The 25,772-nt window shown below is 41.6% G+C and overlaps 1 protein-coding gene across 2 annotated transcripts in view; it reads left to right on the top strand.

Moving 5' to 3' along the window:
• Positions 1 to 25,772, top strand: part of CCDC88C (coiled-coil domain containing 88C) — a 1,480,266-nt gene that overhangs the window by 1,189,413 nt on the left and 265,081 nt on the right. For both annotated transcript variants that reach the window (XM_044074710.1, XM_044074709.1), the window contains exons 17-19: positions 14,513 to 14,654; positions 18,531 to 18,719; positions 19,599 to 19,760. In XM_044074710.1, the coding sequence (XP_043930645.1) occupies positions 14,513 to 14,654; positions 18,531 to 18,719; positions 19,599 to 19,760 (493 nt within the window). The remainder of the gene's footprint in view (positions 1 to 14,512; positions 14,655 to 18,530; positions 18,720 to 19,598; positions 19,761 to 25,772) is intronic.

Below are 25,772 nucleotides of genomic sequence, written 5' to 3' on the forward strand. Positions count from 1 at the left end.
TCTGTTCACTTTCTCTTTTTCCTCCTGTTCCTGTCAAAGGATGTATTTGGTACCTTCAGGCATGATCCCACTGTTAGACGTAGTTCATTCCTGTAAATTTTCAGTGTGTCTCTTAGAAGTCTTAACTGTGACTTGCAACTCTTCCATGCATGTGCTAGGACCTCAGTAATTCATGCAGATCAAGGGCACGACATCGTGCTAATAGGTGGTGTGATTTTTTTTTATTTACTCTCTGCTGACCAGGTTAGTACCACTAGGTCCGTGGACTCTTTTCGGAGGAGACCCATGATGATATTCTTACTGAAATTTGGCCAGAATGCCAGGAAACTTTTTCTGTGCTGTTTTTGATAGGTGCCATGGGATCTTTTGCATCCAGCTGAGCTACCACCAACTCAAGCAAACGGGGCCTCTATTTAACATCTTATCCTAAGGACAGAATTGCAATTCTGTTGCAAGAGTGGAAAAACACAAGTGTATAGTGACTGTTTTCCCCCCTGTGTGCCTTCTTGTTTATGTCCATCTATAAGGTTTGGTATTGCTGGAGACCTGGGTTTACACTTAAACATTGGTACAGCTGATAAACGTGTTTGTCCTTTGTCAGCTGCTTCACACTGACCGCACTGAATGTGTAGCACTTTTTATAGTGTAGAATGAGTTTTGGAGTTTTTGTTTTTAACTGCTATCAGTGGATTCCTGTCCCAGAGACTTCCCATGCTCTGGAACAGGATTTCAATCTACATTAGGCAGAGCTCCTCGCTAACCCTCTTCAAGAGAAACCCTGATGAGTGGATGGGAAACAGAAAGTATACCCCGGGGATCACATCAATGGCTCTGCTGGACAGAGGCACAAGGAACTAATCTAAGGGGGTGGCGAAAGCTAACACTTTCCGGCTAGGCTTATACAGTTATGCCTTCGGCAGATAGCCTAATACCTACCTATGCACCTGTTTAAATTGCTTGTTTGTAGATAAATAGGCTGTTGAATATTAGAAGTCTAGCCAGTAATCCGAGAGGTCTGCGGTAAATCCTGTACCTTGTACTTGTGAGTTAAAGACCTTAATCTTTATGCCACCCCGTCAATTAATATACATGCTTGAGGTGGAAATAGAGCCCACAATTTTATGCTAAAAGTCATGTGTGTTACCTGTTGGGCTGTTGACACTGGCAATGATGTAGGCTGCCAAGAATTCACTGTGCACTACTCAAAGTTCAAGGTGTCAGGTGAGTCTTCCTTCAGGCTAGCAAATGCACTGTAGACCAGTGATGTGCATTCTTAAGTAACAGACGAATGAAACTGAAACTGGGCTTACAGAGGTCATACCATGTTACTTGTAATGTTAAGTGGAAGCATGTTTCCAATTTTTTTGCTTTAAATATATATCTCCCTTAAACTTGTAGCACAAACACTGAACACTTATACAGTTAGTAAAATTTCATTATTGTAGGTTTAAATGTTTAATTTTTATCATATCTACTGTTTTACTGTAAAAGTCTTTATGCTGTTATCTGTTGTCTACCTGTATCATTTCTTTTGTACATTAGTTGCATTAATTGTTCCCACAAATGCAAGTACTTTACTCCCTCCCATTTCTCTCAGAGAGCTCATCCCCTCTTCCTGTATTTCTTTCAGAATATTCAATACGACTCATGTTGATTTAGTTTCTATGTTCCATTTTTTTGGCTGTCGTTGGTAAATGCAACAGACTCTTAATGTATCTTCACACTTAATCTTGAGCTCCAGGTTAAATAAATTGTTTCCTTATTTATGCTTCATCATCATCATCATCATCATCAACCCCCTTTTACCCATTTTTCTGCATGGGGTTAGAATGTCACCTGAACTCTTACCTCCTTTCTTGGTTCACTGCTACTCTCCTCCCTTCTTCAGTGGTCATGCCTGAATGTTGTAGAGCACACAATCCATCTGTCTCTTTGCAGGCTGCCCTAATTTCCTCTTGCCTTTTATGCATTTTTCCAGTCCCAGATCATCTTTACTAGATTGTCTTCTTCATTCCTGCACGTTTGAGCCATTGTAATCTGTTCTGTTTGACCTTCCCTGCAGCTGGAGGTACTTGGGCTTCCGCTCTGATGTCCTTATTTCTTAATCTGCCCCGCAATGTGTATCAACCACCCATCTCAGGCACTTCATCACCTCTAGCTTCCTCTGCTGCTCTGCCTTCAGTCTCCATATTTCTGAACCATGCAGTAGTGCTGGTCACATCACTGTTTTTTGTACCTTCCTGTTCAGCTTCTTTAGTGATCTTCTGTCATACACTAATCCTGGTACTGTGCCAGTTGGCTGCAGATCCTCTGATTTTTAGCCATGGTTCCTTCTCCTTAACCACCCCTCCCACATGCTTCTTTGACATTAATAACAAACAGGCAGGGGGTTTTGTTTAGATACTTTAATGCATACAAAGCACATCAAGATAGCATCTAAAAGTACGAACAAACTAGTTAACAGGCAGACATTACATACATACATACATGCTTACATCTCAACAGCTAAGTACAAAATGGCAGTCAGACTTGCATGTGCTCAGTATTTATACACTTGTGCAAGCCCTTGGATAGCTTCTTAAAGGTATACACACACACACACACACACACACACACACACACATAGATGTATAACTATTTCCCCCTCTGTCTTAATTTTCAGCCTCTTCATTTGATTTCTTCCATCTGCTGCCTTGCCTGTACTCATTTTCATCCCATGTGCCTTCAGTTTTACAGTCCATTCCCCCAGTGAATTACTGAAGCTCTTGTTCAGCCTTGCTGTAATACTACATCATCTGATTATAGGTTTTGTTGATCTGTCCCCTCCAACCTGTTTGCTTCTACCTTCTTTGACGCTCGTACCTCGCTTCTCACATGTACTCCATCCATATCTTGCTGGGCATCGTCATCTCATCCTGCTGTCCTTTGGTTTCTCACAAGTTTGCTTTACCCAGTCAACTTCTGCTCTCCTGCACATGTGGCCAAACCACCATAATCTGTTCTCTTTGACATTTTATGTAATTGGAGCTATACTGGTTTCTTCTTTAATGCCCTCCTTTCGTTTTCTGCCCCACAGCATGCATCCTACTGCCCATTTCAGGCACTTCACCTCCATCACCTAATGCTGCCTCAATGGGTATGTCTGTGTGACCGTTTCACTTTTTGGTGTGGATGTTTTGCAGATACGTTAATGGTTATGAACATCAGCTGGATGTAAAGACTGTGTTTCTGAAGTTTAGCCAAGCAGTCCACTTATGCTGTGCTGACAAGGTCATAAGAAGGCGGAAACTTGCATGTCCACAACTAGTGGGATATGGCTTTACTGACTTGAATGTATCTGCAAAGACTTAAAAAGTAAAAAGTCATGGACATTTCAGAAGCTGTGTAGATGAAACACTTGATGCCCTTAAGGGGTCATTTGCATATATCCCAATGACTTCTATTACAGGAGGTTTAAGGGTGTAACACAATGAAAACTTTAACTTGGCTAGGTTTTTCTGTAGTTTTTACTAATTGGTCTGTCCGTGTGACCTTTTTTCAAAGAAAAGTAAAATGTGAGAAAATATCACTGCTGAGATTAAACATATTAATAAAGATGCTCACAGTAATACTTCTAACCTGGACCAGAATTATGAAGTGGCTTTGAGCTTGGAGGTAAGGAAATTGGCATGGATTCCTCTTCCAGTACTTTGTTGTGCTTTCCTTATAAAGAGATGCACTTTTTCAGGGACCTTTTGTACTCCACCACACTTAGCTTTGCAGGTTTCTACTTTGTTGCTATAGGGAGCCTGGTTACTGTTGTAAAATGAAGGAACCAGCTGTACTGATGGCCTATCCCTTGTTCTGTAAGCCTAGGTGCTAAATATAGTCATTTTCCCTTTTAGACTTGGCTGTGATATCCATCCATTATGTCCTTCATGAAGTTCACTACCTGCTTCTCTGCGAGGTTGTGAGTTATAGCTACCATTAATTGAGACAATGCCTAATAGCAGTGTTTAACCTAGAGGTGTCTTAAGTCAGTCACCCTAAGTTCGTAGGTGTTCACATGGCCACTTAAAGATAGTGTGTTCTGGGAAATCAGTTGCTTCCAAAGATGCAACCAAACAGTGTGACTCAGCATTTACTATCTCCACCAGTGTGTGCGTGGCAGATCCAAAGAAAGAACCAAACAGCGTGACTTCGCATCAAATACCTCCACCAATTTGCTTGGCAGATCAAATTTTAACTGCGGTGTTTTAAAAAGGGTATGAAGCATGTGCCATTAGCACACGATACTATGTGAGAGAGAAAGTTTATGCCCTTGTACTAGTAGAGAGGCTTAATACCAGTTTTTAGGTTACAGTGGCCCCAGAAGGTGATGCCCAGACTTAAGGGGTTGATGATATTTGATAACTTTTCATTATGAATTGCTGTCCCTTAAGAAAATTAGGGAAATTCTTTGAGAACCAGCATATAGCTTTCTTTGATGTGCCTCCAATCAGAGCTACTTCTATGCAGGATCGTGTTGGGGGAGGGCTATCAGGGACATTTATTATATCTTGTAATGTAACAGTAAATGTTTATTTGTATTTAATAAAACAGTACATTTATTTAGAAACTGTGTGGTTCCTGCTGTATTGTGCACACTGTTTGATATTGGTTATTTAGCTTAATGTGGGGTCTTATGCTTTGGTTCTGTTGTTGTTTAGTTATTTCTCCCAAGTTGGTAACGGTTTTCCAATGGGAGCTGAGATGTTTGCACTTGCTGTGTGCTGTGGTAGTTGGCACAGAAGGTTAAGACTACAAGTTGTTAACGAACTACTTCGTGAGGTACAGGGTTTGATACTCACAGCCTTCATTTGCCTGTTCTGTGACCTTGAGCAGGTGAGTTAATGAGACAGTGCTTTGGAGCAGTTGAGAAAGTGAGCTATGCTCAGTAAGGGTCTCCTGGACTGTATGCCCAGTAACTACCCGTGAACCCATGGTTCAGTCATTCAGCTAGTAGTTTGTCCTGGCTATACCCCATAGCTTATGGCTACAGGACTGTTTTATAAAACAGCAGCAGTAACAACAAAAATATTAATTCTGTTTTCAGGGCATCTGCTAAGTTATGCTTAGCTGTTCCATTGTCTTAATTTAGTAGAGCTTTTTCAAATGTACAGCACATCTGTGAACTGCAATGTCCATCTGATAAGTAAGCTATTTGCAAAGTCATGTTGGTTGGTATACAGTCTCACCTGTGCAGCACTACAGGTCTCCTTCGGTATCCATTCAACATTCTTCCACTCTCCCATCTCCCTAAAGATCAACTGTACTCCATGTGCAGATGATTTGTGTGATCCCAACACATAGAATAGGCAACATTAAAGTGATTTTGCACAAGTATGGCATCACCGAGAACTAATTGTGCACAAACAAAAAGTTCTCAGCAATGGTATTTGGAACACAGAAAAGACTGGGCATAAAATAAACCAGTAAATGTCATAGATTCGAATTGTATGCCCATTCCTACTACAGAAGTACAAATTATTTTAGGTAATGGGTTAACCTTTATTTCACTGTGAAACAGCATAGGAACAGTACTAGGCAAGCAGTCACAGAGACAGTAAGATGCCTAGCTATGTACACATTTAAGTACATACTCTTGAAAGTTCTTGCCACCATAAGTCAGGCAGGGCTGTACATGATAACCCCAGTGTCCACACATCCGAAATCAAACAGTGTTATACAGGTATCCACACATCCCAGATCAAACAGGGCCATGCAGGTGTCCACACTTCTCGGGTCAAACAGGGCCATACAGGTGACCACATATTCAAACATGGCCCTACACGATAATCTTGGTGTCCACACCAAGGTCGTGAGAACAGCTGAAGATAGCCTATAGAATTTATAACCTTCTCACACCAAATGCACTTGCCTTCTTAACTAAAAACAACCTTGTCCTACTTTTGGAGTATTTCTAAAAATGTGCTGCCACACTACAAACAATCATTAAAATACTCTGGTACATACACATATCAAGATCTCCAGCATATGGCCTGGCAAAACCAGAAAGAGTCTTTTACAAAATAGCCCTTGTGGCATGGTACACAGTACCATATGTATTGCATAGGGCCAGCAAGCTTATACACTTTAGAAAGCAACTGAAGGAACACTTTAAAGACAAATGCAAATGTAGTTGCTTTGGGATATAAGATGGTATTTACATGGCTAACAATGTGGCATCAATTCTTTCAGTAATGTACAGCCACTAGTACATAACATAATTTATTTATTGTGCCACCAGTACTAGATAACAGCATTTATTTAATGTGCAGCCAGAAGTACATAACAGCATTCTTGTAATGTGCAGCCAGTAGTACATAACAGTATTTATGTAACGTGCAGCCAGTAGTACATAACAGCATTCATGTAATGTGCAGCCGGTAGTACATAACATCATTCTTGTAATGTGCAGCCAGTAGTACATAACAGCATTCTTGTAATGTGCAGTCAGTAGTACATAACAGCATTCATGTAATGTGCAGCCAGTAGTACATAACAGTATTTATGTAACATGCAGCCAGTAATACAAAACAGCATTCATGTAATTTGCAGCCACTAGTACATAACAGCATTCATGTAATTCATGCAATTTAATTCTTCCCAAATATTCTTCTTTCTTCTACTACAGAGGACAGTTTGCAATTAACCATGACTGTGGGCTAAATGCTGTCCCTCTTTTAGGATTTAGTAATATGAGTTCCGCTGTGGCGACCCCTAACCGGGAAAAGCCAAAAGACACAACAACAACAAGTCTGATTTACAATGGGCATGCTGACCAATCAGCGTGCACATTTTGGAATATTAATGGGGGGTCATTTTATAATTAGGTATTTTGTTTCAAAAGTATTGCCCATAGCTGAAGATTTCAGATTGTTATAACGAAAGTGTATAAAGTTCTCTGCATAAATGTGATTTTATACCTGTTTTTTTTCTGTCTTGTATAAATGTCTGATTTTAAATGCATATCTGTTGATGTTAATGGAGTGGACTGCAGTGGTGGTGCTGCGGTGGCGTTGTCGCCTCGCGGTGGGATGTTGTCCTGTTCGATTTTCAGCTGGGGCGTCTTCTGTGTGGGGACGTGCGTGGGTGGGCGTACCTTCGTTGAAGGTTGTGCGTCAGTGCTGGCAACCCGGTACGTGGGGGTCTGCTGCCGGTCATTGGCAGACTGGGGTTCCGCTGTGGCAGCCCCTAGCCGGGAGGAGCCGAAAGATACAACAGCAACAACAACATCTGTTAATGTTAATGGAGTGAATAGTCCAGTAAAGAACAACATAAAGCTCAAATAGTACTTGTACAGGAAACTCATTTACTTAATAAGGTATAGATAAACTTTAATTAAAGAATTATTTGGTTCTAGCAGGTTCTGGCTTTCAAGCTAAAAGAAGCAGCACCCTCATTTTATGGAAGAACTCGCCAGTAATGCCTAAAGTGAAAGATATCTCTGATAAAAATGGTAAGATCTGATGATGTCCTCTTTCATTCTTCCTGATGAATGGGTCTCTGATCCGACTCTGCAGGATCTGCCAGACTTTGGATCCAACACTCAAGCTCCTCCCTCTACCCATAATGCCATATTCCATCCCCCACTCCTCAGATCTCGTTTGCCACTTTCGAGATAGGACGAACAATCCAACTTGAGTTTGTAAGCTGCATCTTTTTTGGGTATCATATTGCCTTTTTTTCTCTCTAGATATTTTTACTCTGGTTAAATTTAACTTCTGTCACTTTCCTCTTCCCACCATTCTTTTGTTGGCCTAGGGCTGTCTCTCTTTTTAGTAGTTTTTATAGTACCATTTTTCCTTGGTACTTTGGCCTGTAATCCCGTTGTTATATCTATAGATGTAATTATGTATATTTCTATTTGTTTAAAAAAAAAAAAAAAAAAAAGGTAGAGTTTCTTGCAGTACAACTTTATTTTTCTTGCCTGTTTTAACCCGTTTTTCTCTTCAGGGTTACTTCATGTTATCTTTCGGAAAATGTCTGAGAAACCAACCGGTTTCAAAAAGTGCACCACTTGTGAGCGTAAGATGCCAAACTCTGCCTATAGGAAGTGTTTATATTGTCTTGAAGGAGCCCACCTTGGCTGCTCTTGTGTTTGCACAACATTTAACCCCAGGGCGCTGTCAGACAAGAAAAACAAATTGATTTTGAGAGAACTTCTGCCTGCTGATACTGCGGCTTAAACCCCCCTCTAAGGCTTTACAGCCTACTTAGGAGTCCTGGAAAAGACAGATTCTGAGATGTCTAGAGGCTCCTTCAGAACCTGCTGAAAAATTGAAGAAATTCCAAAGCCCAGCGGCAAACATTCGGATTCACAACACACTCCAGATCCGACTGGTACAGACCATACTATTAGCTCACCAGCTCCATCCACCACCTTCTCTGATCCCAAACCCCACGGATCCGACCAGCAGGGGCCACACACCTGAATTTGTGCTGAAGCCAGTCTCCCCAGCCCTGCCATCCAAGTTATTTGATACTCTGAGGAGTCAGTCTAGGCCCCTGCCCACTGCTTCATCCAGATCTTTGAGGAATTTGACAGAAGCAGACATAGACAGGATGATGCAGAGATTTCTCAGGGCTGTGATTTAGATTGGGGGGGGGGGTCATCTCAGCTCCATCCCCTGTCAGATCTGTGTGGTCTCCTGCCCATCCAATTATTTCTCCTTTTCTGATCCGACCTGCAGTTTCACAGTCTCAGGATTGAAGATCCCTTTTTTTTTTGTTTTAATGAACATCTTTATCACTTTTGACAGGGCAATCTTGGACTTATATAAATGAAAACCATTGACACCACTTTAGTTGCAAATGTTATACATCACAGACACCATTGAAACAACTGCAGTTGCAAATATTTTGCATAACTTGTAATCTATCCAGTCATTGTCAGTTAAGCAGTATATGGCTCCTTCAAATCCTGCCTCTTAAACCTTCTTCCTTCTCTGCATATATTGTTCCCACAATTCCCATTTTTTCCTATGTAGTTTGTTCCATCCCTTTTCTAAAGATCCCAATTCAGTTGTTTTCTCTCTGTTACTATATTCACTACTTCTAGTAAAGTTGGTCTAGATTTGGATTTCCATTTAGTAATTGTTTTTTTGGCAGCCACCATAATTAGACTCAGCAAGGCTTTACTGTATCTAGCTAATTCCAGTTTTGTATTGTAGCTCAAAAAAATCATCTCCCCAGTCAGTCCAGTTTGCTTACCCAGCATCTCCGACAGAGCAGTCTGCAGGTAATTTCTTAGTCTGCCAGCTCATTACACTCCCAAAAAATGTTCCCAGCCACATCTTTCTTGCCCATCACACATCCAACATTTGTTAGCCACCTGAGGAAAAATTTCTTTGGAGTCTACTTTGGATATAAAAATACCTAACGCTTCCAGGCAAAGATCCTAAATCTTCTAGACTTTGCATATTTGGGGAGGGATACATATATCCCCCCATTGTATTTTTGTGAATTGCTTATCCAATCTTTCTTCCCAATCCTTTCTAAGCTCCTCTTATTTGATTCTTATAATTATGCAATATTTTATATGTTCTACTAATTATTCCTTTTTTAACGATGGCCTCTGTTCTAGATCCTTTTAAAAACTCTACCATTGCTGGTCTTTCATTTAGGCCACCCCCCATTTTTTTCTCTTTACCTGTACTTCTGATGTCAATCCTTCATAGGGAAGGCCACCTCTTAACTGAATTCCAAATTCATTCTTGGCCTCTTTCCGTTCTATTACTTTCCCTTTCTAGTTATTTGCTCCCAATATCTTGGTGTCTCTACTACCATTTTTCTCCAATAAATTCCAGCCCCCTGTTGCCTGGTATCTGTATACCTAGCTACAGTCATCCCTATTGGCAGAATCTCTTCTCGTGGTGGTTTAGTTCTTAGAGTACTCCCTGCTATTTTATGAACATAATACACTGTATGATTTTTGTTGCTCTCTTTGAGTCTGCATCCAAAGGCCCAATCTCTCCTTATTTCTCTAGTTCCTCCCTTAGGATTAAAGATTCTTGAGAGGTTTGGTGTCTGATCCGAGGATATTTTCTGTCCTCTACTCTGTTGCCCCTGATCAGCCCTGCTCCGATGACTTTGGATTAAGCCAGATTGGAGAGGTTGTCGCCAGGTCTGAGGGGTTGGGTTTGGCTCCAACTTTGTTGGATCCATCCCTTCCCCTCAGTGCCTTGGCCCTGGAGAGTTCAGTTCCAATTCCTTCTGGAGGGCCCGGATCCAGGGTTGACCTCATCTTTTCTTTGGTGGCTTCCGCTCCAAGGAGGGGTGGAAAGATCTCCCTGGGTCCATCAGCCTTTCATGTAGTGGAAAGGTTTTTCTCTCTGCATAGAGTTGTCTCCTCTGAGCCTATCTCTCACCCATCATCGGGTCTGAGCCCATCATTCCTGCTTCTAAGGGTCATCTAGTTCTGGGAGGCCTCCACACAGGTTCCCCAGTGGGATTCCCCCCCTTCTGACACCTCTCCCGACTACCCCATGGAAGAGGTTCCTCAGAAAAGGACGTGTAAGAGGAGGCACGTAAACTCCCCTATGGAGTATCTCACGGAAGAGACATATTTTCATGAGGGAGAAGGATCCCCCTTGATTGCCACCTGACACTGCCTTCTGTGGAGACATCTTGGAAATACTCAAACAGAAACGTGGCTGGATTTCCCAAACTCCTCCTCCTGAGGAATCTGTGTTCCTGGAGGCTTCGGGGCTTGCCCCCCCCCAGTGGATGAACATAATTCATTAAAGGTATTAAAAAAAATCACTTGTGACATAGGCAAATTTACATTTATAGGTTCATAGGTTCATACTAGGCTATCTGCCCTAGGGCATTTACAAGCCTAGCCAGAGTGTGTTTGGCTTTCGCCACCCATTTTAAATGAATTTTGCTATGCCCTTTTTCGAGGTTAGTATACTGTGCCTCTGTCTAACAGTGACACAGAAGTGATACCTGGAGTAAATTTACAATATCACATCCACTCATCAAGATTCCTCTTGAAGAGAGTCAATGAGGGACTCTGCCTAACCTGGACTGGGATTTTATTCCAGAGTGAAGGGAGCCTCTGGGTTATGAATCTGTCCCTCCAGCATGTCCTATTTATTTCAGTGCTGAGGTTCAAGTCTCTCGAGCGCGTATAAGTAATCAAATTGTATTAAATTAACATTAACAAGCATACTTCACATATATTGCTATATGTCATATAACCTAAGCAATATTACATAAATTATTCAGCCCCTGTCCTTTGTTTGATAAAGGAGGTTTCTTGTTGAAACAAAGTCACTCATGAGAGCGATCATACATTTGTATAAATGAAAACAAACCACACCGAGACAATCCTAGTTGCAAGCATTTTACATCACAAACCATACGGACACACTCCCAGTTGCAAATTTTATACGTGGCTTATCTGCCCAATCATTTTCAGTCAAACATTACATAGCTCATTTAAGTCCTGCCGTCTTTTAAACCTCATTCCTGCCCTGTATGTATTATTCCCATAATTCCTATTTTTTCCTATGTTTTTTGCGCCTACCCTTTTTTTTAATATCTCAATTCCAGTTGTTTATATCTGTTACTATATTCGCTATTTCCAGTATAGTTTTAGATTTTGATTTCCATTTTCTAGTAATTGCTTTTTTGGCAGCCAGCATAATTAGACACAGCAAGGCCTTACCATGTCTATGCAAGTCCGATTGTGTGTCATGGCTTAGAAAAATCATGTCCCTCATCACACTAATCCACCCACCCAGCATATCCGACAGTGCATCCCAGAAGGCATCCCTACAGGCAGTCAACCCAACGCACTCCCAGAAAATAAGCTTCCAGGTACCTCTTTCTTCCCTGTCACACCTCCAACATTTGCTATGTTACCTGAGGAAAAATTTACTGGAGTCTACTTGGGGTATAAATATATCTATTTAAACATCCCCAAATTAAAAATCCTAAATCTTCTAGATTTTGTTGCATGTTTGGGAGACATCCATATACCTTCCCATTGTTTTTGTGAATTGCTTATGTAGTCTCTCTTCCCAATCCTTTCTAAACTCGTCTGATTCTTGACAAATATCATGCAATGTTTTATATGCTGTACTAATTATTCCTTTTTTTAATGGCAACTTCTGTTCTAGATTCTTCTAAAAACTCTTCCAGTGCTGGTCTTTCTTTTAGGACCCCCCCCCCCCATTTATTTCTCTTTGCCTGTACTCTGCCTGCCATATCAAGGATTGATATCTCTAACCTGCAGCCCAGGTATATTTTTGGCTTGTTCCCATTCTATTACCTTTCCCTCTCTACTTATTTGCTCCCAACACCTTGGTTCTTTTGCCAGTTTTCTCTAATAAATTCCAATCCCCTCTTGCCTGTTCTGTCTATTCCTAACTGTAGTCATCCCTATCGGCAGAATCTCTATCCATTCCTGAGTTTGCTTGGTTCTTAAAATATTTTCTTCTATTTTATGGATTTAATAATCTGTATGATTATTGTTCTCCTTAAAGGCCAGCATCCAAAATCCCAGTCTCTCCTTGTTTCTTGAGCGTCCCTCCTGTTTCATCATCTTCCCTTTCCACTTTGAATTATAGTTTTCTGCTTGTGCTATGTATAGGATCCTTAACTGTGTGTCTTTGAAATACCCCTTCATATTGGGTAATCCCAATCTGCCCTGTTCTACTGGAAGAATGAGCTTATCCCATTTGAGTATTGCAGTCTTTCCCTCCCAGATAAAGTTGTCTTCCTCCTTTATTAATTGCTATCCACGACCTCTTCTGTGGTTGATATAAATATGCCTGACCTGTGCATAAGGCTGAAGGGACTAAAAACATTTTCACTGCTTGTGTATTACTGTCCATATCCATAAACAAGAGCTTCCATTTTCTCAGTTTTTGTATTCTCTTTTGCTTAGTCTCTTCCCACATATCCATAGCTGCCACACCAGAATCATTTTAACCCATACTCCTAAATATTTCATTTTATCATGTTCCCATAAATATAGATATTGCTGAACCAATTTGCGTGTGTGTACATAATTTACTGCTGTCACCTTTGTTTTAGCTTCATTCATTTTGTATTCTGAAAAAGATTTGAAACTGTTTCAATGTTCCACAACACTGAAATGTGTCTCTGTGATTTTGTTAGGTGCAAAGTAATATCGTGGTTAAAGGTTCTTAACAGGGATGTAAATTGAAAGGGTCCTCGTAGCTCTATGAAACTTACCATAGAAGTGCATCAAATGTTGGACTTGCCTGAGAGGACTTCATGAGGCCTTTCACACTGTATGTGTCAATGCAGCAGAGGTAGCAGTTAGATAAAGGTAACACTGCAAGGTTTACTAGAATTCCTTGCAAGATTTTTCTGCTTATGATGCATGTGACTGCTGGAGAGGTTAAGACATCCTAGTGCGTAACACCATGGATGCAGCAGAAGCCAGCTAAAGAAGTACCAATCAGTGGTAACAAAAATGGTGTCTTGTTAAAAAAGGAGGAGGTAATAAACAGTTTGTACTAATCTCTCCTTGGATCTGCCTTTTGTTTAGCATGAAACTGCAAATATCTGTGCCTTCTTTTCAGACAACTTAAGCACCTTCTGTGAGTCTTAGCATTACATCCAGATTTATTAATGCACTCTTTGAGTTCATATCACAAGGAGGAACACCCCGTCCCAAAGCCATTAAGAATGATCTGTTGCCAAAAACTTATTTTTAGACGGACACCATCTCATCTGCTGTCCTGACCTCTATGGCACACTTGTGTGATCTTGTCTCTGCTTAAAAGATAGTTTAGTTCAGGTAGAATCTTCTAGGAGGTGGAAACAGTTGTAAAACCAAAGATTCTTAAATACAACCCACTGCAATCAATGGGTATATGGAAGTTCTGTTATGATTACTTTCCCTGCCCCGTACCTCATAAACATACATACATTCAAAAATCTATGCTGCACTTCTTCGTATTGTGAAATTGTTAATGAAAATGCTTTCCCGGAAATGTGGTGTTCTTGCTTTGCTGTGCTGAGAATTGTGTTCATTGCTATTCATGTCTTTTGTTTGGTGTATTACAATAAGGTAGAGTCTGTTGTTAAATTACGTAATTAATGCATTGGGATCTCTTAACTTTGTTTATATCCCAATGGAACTAGACCTGCTGTATATGCTGTGAATATGCTATTTCCTAATAGCTTCCTTATGCATTGTGATTGTAAATATTTTTCTAATTGCAATGAATAATTCTTAACGCTTTCAGCACTGTTATTGTGTACTGTTATTGTGGAGATTTTCTCCCTGATCCTTTCCTGAAAGGGTGTCATATATGGCCCACTGGGTCCTTCCTAGTAATCAAAGGCAAATAAATAAAAATGGTATGAATATGTCATTGTGAACAATCCAATTAGTCTGATGTACAGAATTAGGCCTAGGCTTAAGACAAGTCACTATGAGGTTTCTGTGCATTTATGTATCTATTTATCTATATGTGTTTCTCTAATATATTTTTTTACTTTTAAGGAAATACAGAGTCTTGGAGACCAAGAATGAAATGGCACTAAAGAAAAAACTGGAAAGTAAAGAGGGACAAATAGCAGAACTGGAGACCCAGGTCCAGGAGTTTTTCAGTATAAATCAGCAGTTACGGAAAGAACTGGATGGGGTAAGATTTGTAACACTGAATACTTTTTAACTGGTGGAAGGAAAATGCTTACCAGAATAAGTAATCTTCAGAGTTAACCTCTTACTTTTCAGCTTTAATTCCAGGTTTAGAGCGAATGAAGACATGAGGCCTTGAAACAAGTGTGCCACTAACTTCCATTTTTAATATGTAATCTAACTGCTTCCTGTATGTTTTGTTTATTTATTTGTGCTTTGCAGAAGTTGGCATATTTAGAAACAAAAGTACCAGTGGCACATACAGAAATAATATTTAAAAACTGATGGTACTTACTTGTGTAGATGGTTGCTAATGTCAAGACATTTGATTAACAGTGACAGCAGGAAATCGCTTGTAGTTATTTACCCTTTAGTCGTTGGGTGGAAGGAATGAAGCTAACTGAAATTCTTACATTGTCGCTAGGCCATTTCTTTGCTACGTATGTCTGCCAGGCAGTTACATTTGCCACTCTTTCTGTGGTTAGTAATGTAGTAGACCAGCAGTGGCGTAGCCTACTAAAACAGCCATTCATCTCCTTGTATTTGAAGGTGAATATTTCACAATGGTGTCAAAAGTTATTTTCTGAGAGGAGGTTTGAGAAAAGCTGACAAAAGAAGGGGGACAGCAAAATATTTGCTTTGTTCCTCATCACCCACATTTACCTTTCATTTAGTTAAGAACTGACACTACTATACTTTTAAACTGCTAATTTACAAAGCTATTGCATCAGTGAAAGTAAAAATGAGGGTGCACAGATGTGCAACGCAGGAAATTAGGGGATTATAAAAAGTGGAATGAAACCGTGATCCATTGTTAGTGGGAAGAAGAAAGGTGATACAGAGGCTTAGAAAATGCAGAAATATAGCAGAAAAGTGCAAGTAGAAAGAAAACATGTTATTACATGTTAAGTTAAACTTTTATGACATTCCTCTAGGTTAAGTTGTTGTTGTGTCTTTCGGCTTTTCCCGGTTAGGGGTCGCCACAGCAGAACTCCGGTCAGCTAATGATTGGCAGTTGATTTTTTCGTGCTGAGTTACTGGCCCTAACGCACAATTTTCAAGAAAGGTACACCCATTCACGCATGTCTCCACACAGAAGACGCTCTAGCTGGGAGTCGAACTGGACAGCGTCTTACTGTGAGGCGACAGTGCTACCGCAGCACCACCACCACCTCTAGGTTAAGTGAGGAAAGATAAAGTGAAAGGGAACAGGTTAGATCTACAGAGGAGTGTAGTGGTCTGTATTATGTTAAGTATGAGGGAATGACCAAAGGGTGTTCATGCCAGTGAAGTGGAAGGGGCCTTGACTAAGACTATATTGTGGCATGACACTTAACGTAGTGGCAGGTAAACATTTGTGACTTCACCTCTTTTTAAATAATGATTCAGGGAGGAAGTTATAAGCCAGTTTGTGTCTGAAAACTCCGTTTGAATTATAAATCCACCCCATTAACTAAAATTAAATAGTTAAATGTGAGAAGATTGTTGAGGAGAATGAGAGACCATGGGGAGGATAAAAGTTTATGGAAGCCTTGACAGTCCACACCTGTGATATTTGAAATGTGAGCCACAGACGACTGAGTAAATGAGTGCAGATTGTAAGGGTTCTTGGGGGAAGGGAGGTAGGACTGTTAGCTGGAAGGCTTGCAAGAAAGAAACCTGTTGTTTACCTACTTTGTCTAGCAGGTTCCATTTTACAATGCATAGTATTTTAGGAGCTTACATTTACCATAAATGAGAGTAAGTCTATAAAATGAAATACTGACACTCTCCTGAAATGCTAATAGAAGACTTTGATTCTCACATTGCTTATAATTTTAAGTGGTTAGTGAGATAGCACATGAAATGTGTGCAGCCCAGATTATGTTGTATTATCCTGGCACAGAATACACTGTGGGGATGAGAAGCATAGACTGGAAAACAAATTCCTGTATGTATAGTCACATCTCATCTGGACATTGTAGACTATAATGGTTTGTAAAATTCACTTAAATTATTGTGAGTCTTGCAGGAGCGTTAGTATCAGGTGAAAGGTAAAATTGTAATAACATAAGAACGGTTACAGTATCTTGTCCACAAGTGTAACATCCATAACCGGTGATAAATATACAATGCAAAAAGGTGTTTAATGAAAGAAACTATAATTTAGGATCCTCTCATTCAGCTAGTCAAAACTGGAAACTGTCAGTAAAACATTCCACTCCACCCACCTCAGTCAGCCTCACTCCGGCTCATATTCCACAGTCATTAGATGTGACAGAAAACACATTTTAAATGTCCAGGTGTACAGAAGCTCTGTGGTTAAGCATAATTTGTCACAAGAGTTGTCCGTTAAACAGGGTTCTTACCTGCAAGAGATTGCAGGTGTTAGACTGCATAATGAGCTTTACACTTAAGTATTTGCAGGTGTTTAGTGTTGATGAACTAGGGTACTTCTGTTTACAGAATGCACAGCAGCACATAACTATATTTGAGTAGGTACCTTTATAACTTAAAGATGGGGATGAATGGATGAACAAAATCACAGATAGGGATCAGTTAGGTGTCCTCTGACATCAGTCCACAGACTTTTTTGTTTGTTTTTTATTTCCTATCCCCCTTTGGTGCCCACAATTCCTGTAATAGCCCATTATTGCTGCCCATTCCTGTAGTAGCCAATTTGGTCACTTCTCACTTGCTTTATATTAGGAAGGGGTCCAGCCAAATCCTGCTATGACCTTGCAGGTGAAACATTCCTCACCAGGGGAGAGAGCAACTTTATGGGTCTGTTCTCTTTAAGGCCATCGAACTCCTGTCCATCACCTTATCTTTTCAGAGAGGAGTCTGGCTGAATCCTGCGGTAATTATGCAGTTGGGCCCTCTTTCTCCAGGGAGAGAGCAAACGCATGGTACCTTTTCCTCCTAGACTGCCTCTCCATGTAGTGTAGTGAGAGATGGGAGTGTGTATCCTATAATTTGATAGGGAGTGAATATTTTAGGGATATACAAGGGAATGGATTCCTAACTGATTGCTGAGGACACTGTTACAGACATCACTACCCCATAATGTCAGCCCGCTCATTTCCTTCCACTTCCATGGGGTAGTCCGAATCACTCTTTAGCCTCTACTCGGGTGTGCCCCAGCCTTATACAAGCCCCCCCCCCCCATCCCTTTGGCAGGTTGTAGTAACCTGCTTGGTCCCATTCATGGCTCTTCCAGCACCCAAAGCCACTAATCCAAATCCATGTTTGTGGGTCACAGTCAGGGCTCATTCCTTCTACACGGCAGAGATGTACTAGTCCACAGGCCTTTTTTAAGGCTGCTGTGAACTTGCTGTGAGTAAGAAAGCCTGTGACGGATGCTTTGAAGGGTAAGGCTAAATGTACCAAGATAGCCAACTTAGTATAACTTAATGAGATGAGTGAAATGAAATGATTTTCTAAGTTGTTTTGTACTGGTGTCTTTTCAGGAATCAGTAAAGTTACAAGTTACAAGGATATTCCCAAAGTACTAAAAGGCATGTCTTTACTCTGGGATATTGTCCTGGTTGCTTCAGATAACATTTCTTGGCTGATGATTTGTGAAGGTCAAAAGGAACCCCTCTCTCTCTCTCTGTTTTTAATAGTTTATTCAGGAGCACTGATAAATAAAATGATAACTGAGCAAAACATTACTGTTGCACTTGGAGTGTGAATGCATTTAAAACTGATTACCATTTACTCTAAAACTTACATGTAATTTTGAGCTCAATGTGTGCATTGTTGTATTCAATGGAAAATTACCATCTAAAAAAGGAGTGGTCCTTGTATATCAAAATGTGCACCTTACAAAGTCAGGAATAGAAGGATGTTAAAGCAAAATCTCTAAAAGGAATGCTATACTTTTTCTTTCTTTTTTAAGGTGAAAAGTGACTTTGAAGCAGTCAAGCAGAAACAGGCAGAGGAGAGGTCTGTGCAGAATTCTGTCATGGCCTCTATAGAAAAACTGCAGCCTGTCCAGCAAATGAAGGAGAAATGGGAGCTGGAACACCGGGAAACTACCATGGAACTGCTGAAAGTGAAGGACAGAGTTATAGATCTGGAGAGAAATGTAAGTTTCTTGAGTACAAAACCAATAATGTTTAAATAGTTACTAAATTATAACTTTTTTTTTGTTTAATTTAATTTTGTTAATCTCACCATAGGGTTTAGATCACTATAGCAGGTGACTTCTTTTTTAACAAATGCTGCATTCTTGCTATCCTTTATTACTAAGGGGTCCACCCTCCAACTGTTGAGCATTCAGGACCTTTCGATTAGTACCCAGTCATGATCCAATAGGGGGAAAGAAAACAACTTGACCTCCATAACAGATGGCAACACAGGTGTCTAGATGTACCAGTAATGCAGCCTACTTTGAAGTGTGTCCCTCCCCCGAACAGAGCACATATACTTGTTCTTTCTCACAGATATCACAGTCTCAGGATAATATTTCAACATTGATGTAAATCAGATTTCTGCAGTATGTAGTAAGCAAACAAGCCTGAATGTACCAGCTCAAGTAAACATATAAGTAATCAAGCTTGGAGGACCTGAAGGAAAACTGCACTTTGAAGCAGTTAATCCCCGACACAAGAGTTGGTGATGCTGGGATGTAATCCCTTAAAGTGGAAAAAAGTTTATGGGTGGGTTTAAAACTGATTCTGAGAATGCAGTAAGCTGTCTGAGATCCATGTCCGTACTGATTTTTAGTTTTATTAAAATTATTATTTCTAAAAAACAAATGATGTGCTGTAGAAGTTGAATGGGGTGTACTTTCATATAAAACCTAAGTATGAGCATAACAGGTGAATCCCGATGGGTAATAAATAGTAATAAGCTTGCAGCATTTATTATATTAATGTTATGGTATTAAGTGACTACAGGAACTGTGCATTTAACTGGAAGCGTTTTTGTTCTAATTCATATCTTGCTTTTTTTGACTTTGTAGAATGCAGCTCTGCACGCAGAAAAGCAGCTGTTAAAGGATCAACTAAGGCAACTGGAAAACCAAAACAGCTCCCTAAATAATCAAATCCTGGCACTGCAGACTAATACGTCCTCCCTCCATGAACACAACTCTGCCCTGCAGACACAGACAGCCAAGCTTCAGGTCAGATAATTCAGAGGTGTAAAAAGGGCATCCTGTGCTGTAGTCCATGCTTGTAAAACTTAACACCGTAATGTAATCTGGCTCATTTACACAAAGCAAAATACTTAATAATATAGCAATAACCCACGCCTGGGTGTGGGTAATGCTGGATTTACCCACGGTGTGTCCAAACAAAGCCAACCGTTGGTAAATCCAGCATTACCCACACCAAGAAGTGGGTTATTGCTATTATACAATGACATTATTTAAGAAAAAAAATAATTACTTTTCGTAAATAATGGCATTGTATAATGCCTCCTTGCTGCCCTTCCGCAGCTGTCTGGTATTCTGCAGCAGTTCTGATGTACTACGCATGTGTATGCCTACGCAGTACATCAGAGCTGTGGGCAAAAGCAACTGAGAAAGCAAGATCTCCGTTGCTTTTTACTGATGTCCTTCAAGGATGCATCTGCAGTCATAACATATGGGTTGTCCTGCCTCAGGCAGCCCCTCGGTCGGCCAGATTCCAAAGTCTGGGTCTGGCCTCGGCTGATGTCGCACTTCCCCGACGTCAGAGCGTCTGGGGTATAAAAGCATCAGCCGACACCATTTTCCTCAGTCTTTCTTGCCGCGCGGTGCCCGAAGCAGAAGCAGTTCGCAAGTGCCGGTCGGTCAGATCCTGTGATTCAGCTACCGAAGACTTCGAAAAAGCTAAGTACCCCATTGGGGACTCTTTCTTGCCTCAGCCGATGTCAGATAAAGTAAATAATTGTTTAACTTGTGGGAAACCAATACCTCATAAGGATTTCCACTCTTACTGCCTCCCTTGCTTAGGCCCAGACCACGACGTCTCGGCCTGTTCAGCCTGTGCTTCCTTCAACCGACGAACTCTTAGACGTCGGTCGGAGTTTGCAGAGGAATTCTTTGGGGCTAATTTTGCATATAAGATGCCGTCGGAGACTCCGACATCGCATTTGGTGAAAAAACGGAAGGACAAGGACCAACACTCGCGGCCCGCGGTTTTGGCTGAAACCACGGTAAGGCCTACCGCGAGTGTCTCGGTTTCGGCCGAAACAGAGTCCTCGGAGCTTCCTTTAACCGAATCCACTCAACCGACCACCGCGGCCCTGGAGGCCCCGGCTGAGTCGGCTACTGAGCTACCTACCGAAACCACCATACCTTTGGACAAATCTACTCCTGCACGTAGGGCAGCTAGACCCCCTGCTTCCATGTCCATTAAGGCTTTTTCCAGGGCTAAAGCTGCTAAACTTTCTAAAGCTTTGCCTCCCAAGTCTACCTCCCAGAGACCTTCTTCTAGTTCTCAGATCCTCAGCCTTGCAAAGGATCTTATTTCTTTAATTAGAGGTTCTCAGCCTCACCCAGACAGGGGCTCTCACCCACCACCAAACAAAAGGCCCAGGACTGAGCCCTCTGACCAACACTCTTCAGATGAGTCTACGGATGGATCTGAGTTGTCAGATCACCAGGAGGAGGCTTATTCGGCCTATGAGGATTCTGATGCTGAAGAATCTATCCCTTCGGCCTCCCCTCCTGAAGAGTTTTCTTTTGGTGAGACACTACACTCCATGAGAGAGCATTTTCAATGGCAGGGTCAGGAATTTTCTGATTCTAGAAAGAGATTAAGGACCTTTTTGCATTTACCTCAGCATAGGCCCTTAGCTATACCTCCTGTTTTGAATGTTATTGATGATGTGTACAATGATGTTAGTACAGCCCCTGATACTCTCCCTCCAGCACCTGCCAAACCTGATAGATACTACAGGGTCCCGGATTCTCATTTACACCTGTATAAGGCCCATTCTGCAGACCCAGATACTATTTCTCAGGGCCCTAAAGGGGTTGCAGCTGCCACTGCCAAAAATCCTCTACCTTCTGAAAGGGAGTCTAGAGCTTTAGAGAGATGGGGAAAGAAGGTATATACTTCTGCAACTCTTTCCGTGAGGGCATTAAATTATCAATTTCATATGATACAGTACCAAGAGTATTTGTTAGATGAACTAAATAAGAAGCTTTCTTCTTCTGAACCCCTTGACCGTAAATCCCTTCAGGATCTGGTACATAACTCACAGCAGGTTAGTAATCATTTTTTGCAGGGTGGTTATGATGCACTGGAAGCTTCATGTAGGTCAGCTATGACTGGGGCAGTTATTCGTAGGCATGCCTGGCTGAAGGAACAATCTTTGCCAGACCATGTTAAAGCTAAACTCCTGGATGCTCCAATGGAAAAACAAAAATTATTTGGCTCCTCTGCTCAGGAGGTCTTAAAAAAGTTTGAAGAAAAGGCAAAATCTGTGCAAACAGTTAAGGACTTTCTGCAAGTACAACCACCGAGATTCAGCAGAAACTGGCTTACTAAGAATTGGTCCTTTCCAGACTCGGACAGACCCCAGAGAGGCAGGAACAGGCGTCCCAGAGGTAGAGGGCAAGCTAGAGGCTCCTACAGAGGCCGTCAGTGGCAGCCTACCAACCAGAGAGGTAGTGCAGCAACAGCAACAACAACTACTACACCAGGACAGACTCAATGACTTTTCTTTGATTCTGCCTACCAGGGCTCAATTGGAAGCACCCTTGGGCGGAAAGCTTTCTTTATTCTCAAAAAACTGGCATTATATTACAAGGGACACATGGACACTGCAAATAATAGACAAAGGATACAGGTTTCCACTTCCACACTTTGCTAAGAAGAAACAGAATGCCAAACCTGCCACCAAATCAGAGGGCAGAGGCTTTAAAGCAGATCAACAACTTAATTCAAATGAAAGCCATAGAAAAGGTACCTCTTTCAGAACAAGGCCAAGGATTTTACTCCAGATTATTCCTTGTTCCAAGAAAATAAAATCAATGGAGGCCTATTCTCAACCTGTCCGCACTGAATACTTACCTCATTGTGCCAAAATTCAAGATGCTGACCCTACAGCAACTTCTTCCCATGCTGGGCAAGGAGTCTTGGCTGGTGACTCTAGATCTCAAGGAGGCATACCTGCATGTCCCTATTCGACAAAGTTGCAGAAGACACCTCAGATTTCTTGCAGGATCAGAGCATTATCAATTCTCAGCATTGCCCTTTGGCTTATCTACTGTGCCCAGAGTATTCACGAAATGCCTGGCATCAGTAATTGCACACTGCAGACTTCAGGGGATTCAAATCTACCCATATCTGGACGACTGCCTTATACAAGCGGACAACAAGAAAAATTTGATAAAGGACTTGGCCTATGCCATCCACCTACTACAGGCCTTGGGATACACAGTCAACATCCAAAAATCAAGACTTGTTCCATCCCAAAGGATAACCTTTTTGGGTGCAGATCTAGACACAACCACCCAAATGGCCTTTCTCACAGAAGAAAAACAACTTCCGGATTACTTCATGAATCTGACAAGACAAACTCAGCTAACTGCAAGGAAAATCCTGCAGGCCCTGGGTTACATGGCATCCTGCATAATTCTGATTCCACAAGCCAGGCTGCATATGAGAAAATTACAATGGTACCTAAGGAGTGTATGGTCTCAGCACAGTCACAGTTTGGAAACTTTGACACCAATCATTCCTTGCCTTCAAAAGGAATTCCTGTGGTGGGCTCAAGCCTGCCAGTCCAACAGAGGGTTGCCTTTCAACAAACCAAAAACAAAACAAACCATCACCACGGACTCTTCAGACCGAGGATGGGGAGCACACATGGAGAGCAAATGTATCCAAGGCCTATGGTCTCAAGGGAAGCTGCGCATGCACATAAACCAAAAGGAAATGCTGGCAGTGATACACGCAATCAAGGCCTTCAAACCTTTCCTCCATCAAGGCCACCTGTTAATAAGGTCAGACAACACCACGGTCATGTGGTACATAAACAAGCAGGGAGGCACACATTCCTAACCTCTATGCAGGCTGACTATGAATCTATGGGAACTAGGCCTGAAACTCAATATCCAACTACAGTCCCAGTTCGTGCCAGGGAAAGAAAATGCACTGGCAGACAGCTTAAGCAGAACTACCATGGATGCACACGAATGGATGCTGCACCCAGACATCTTTCTACTCATAACAAAAGCATGGGGAAAGCCGGAGATAGATCTGTTCGCCTCGCCCCACAACCATCAACTGAAGACATTCTGCTCAAGGACATACCACCCACAAGCTTGGAGGGTGGACTCTCTCTCTTTCAGCTGGAAAGCTCTAAAAGTATATGCCTTCCCACCTCTCCCATTAATGTCCAAGGTTTTACTGAAGATCAGGGCAGAACAGCCAAGAGTGATTCTGATAGCTCCAGACAGGCCAAGGCAGCACTGGTACCCACTATTGAGGAGCATGTCACAGACGAAACCATGGCCTCTCCCCCTATGGCCTCTTCTTCTGACGCAGAACTATTTCAAGATCATGCATCCCAACTTGAAAACATTGCAGCTAACTGCCTGGAAAATTCCATAAATCCCCCTCAAAATAACTTATCACAGAGAGTAAAGGACATTATTATGGAAGCTCAGCCTTCCACAAGGAAGACATACTCAGCAAAATGGAAAAGATTTCTCATTTGGAACACAACAAAAGGCTTAGATGTGTCAGTGGCGAGTATGACACATATTCTGGAATACTTAGCAGAATTGTTCCACAATGGCCTGTCCTATTCTTCCATTAAGATTCATGCCTCAGCAATTTCAGCAGAATACAATGTGGATCCACCTATCTTCTCGCACCCTCTCCTCAGGCAATTTCTGAGAGGGATCAAAAACATCAATCCTCCAAGAAAACCCCCTTTACCTACTTGGGATCTCAACTTTGTGCAGGAGAAACTAACACTTCCTCCCTTTGAACCAGCAGCATCTGCGGATCTACAGTTTCTGTCTTGGAAAACTGCATTCCTTCTGGCCATAACTTCAGCAAGAAGAGTATCTGAGTTACAAGCTTTAATGGCAGTACAGCCATTTCTTATCTTCCATCAGGACAGAGTTTCACTAAGAACCAATCCTACTTTTATGCCAAAGGTGGTATCTAGGGTATCACTGAACCAAGCTATTCACTTGCCTACATTCTTCCCAAATCCACAAAATAGAGGGGAAAAACTTCTACACACTCTGGATATACACAGACAACTACGCTACTACTTGGACAGAACTAAAAGTTACAGAAAGACTGACCAACTCCTTGTAGCATATGCTGCTGGGGTACAAGGAAAAGCAATTTCCAAACAGACAATTTCAAAGTGGATAGGAAATTGCATTCGATTTTGTTACTCCTTTCATGGAAAGACAGTTCCTGCAAACATCAGGCCTCATTCCACAAGGACCACAGCCACCACTACAGCCTTCCTAAGAGGGGTGGCTACCAAGGACATTTTAGAAGCTGCTACATGGAGCTCCATGCATACATTTGCCAAACATTACAATTTACCTTTATACTCCAGATCCAGAGCGGGTTTTGCTACAGCAGTCCTGCAGGGTATCTTAACTACACCATCCTTTCTTAGTACCTCCTCCCCCAGATTGGCTATGGTATTCTACCCATATGTTATGACTGCAGATGCATCCTTGAAGGACATAGTACAGTTTTGTACCTACCATAAATGTAGATGTCCGATAGGTATGCATCTGCAGTCAGGTTTACCCTCCCTCCTTCCCCTCTGTGGTATTCCTAGGGTACTTACCCCTCCATTAGCTAGCTGGGGGATCTATTATGGTGTATTTGTTTGTATATATATATATATATATATATATGTATATATTTTTTGGAAAATGTTTGGAATTTTATTGCATTCCTCCAAATTTGGCCTTCCTAGAGGGCACCTGGCATCTGGGGCAAGAAACACTGAGGAAAATGGCGTTGGCTGATGCTTTTATACCCCAGACGCTCTGACATCGGGGAAAGTGCGACATCAGCCAAGGCCAGACCTAGACTTTGGAATCCGGCCGACCGAGGGGCTGCCTGAGGCAGGACAAACCCATATGTTATGACTGCAGATGCAAACCTATCGGACATCTACATTTATGGTAGGTACAAAACTGTACTTTTCGCTATGT

Source organism: Protopterus annectens, chromosome 6.part0 (assembly GCF_019279795.1).
Source record: "Protopterus annectens isolate FY-2018-M chromosome 6.part0, PAN1.0, whole genome shotgun sequence".
Lineage (NCBI taxonomy): Eukaryota > Metazoa > Chordata > Ceratodontiformes > Protopteridae > Protopterus > Protopterus annectens.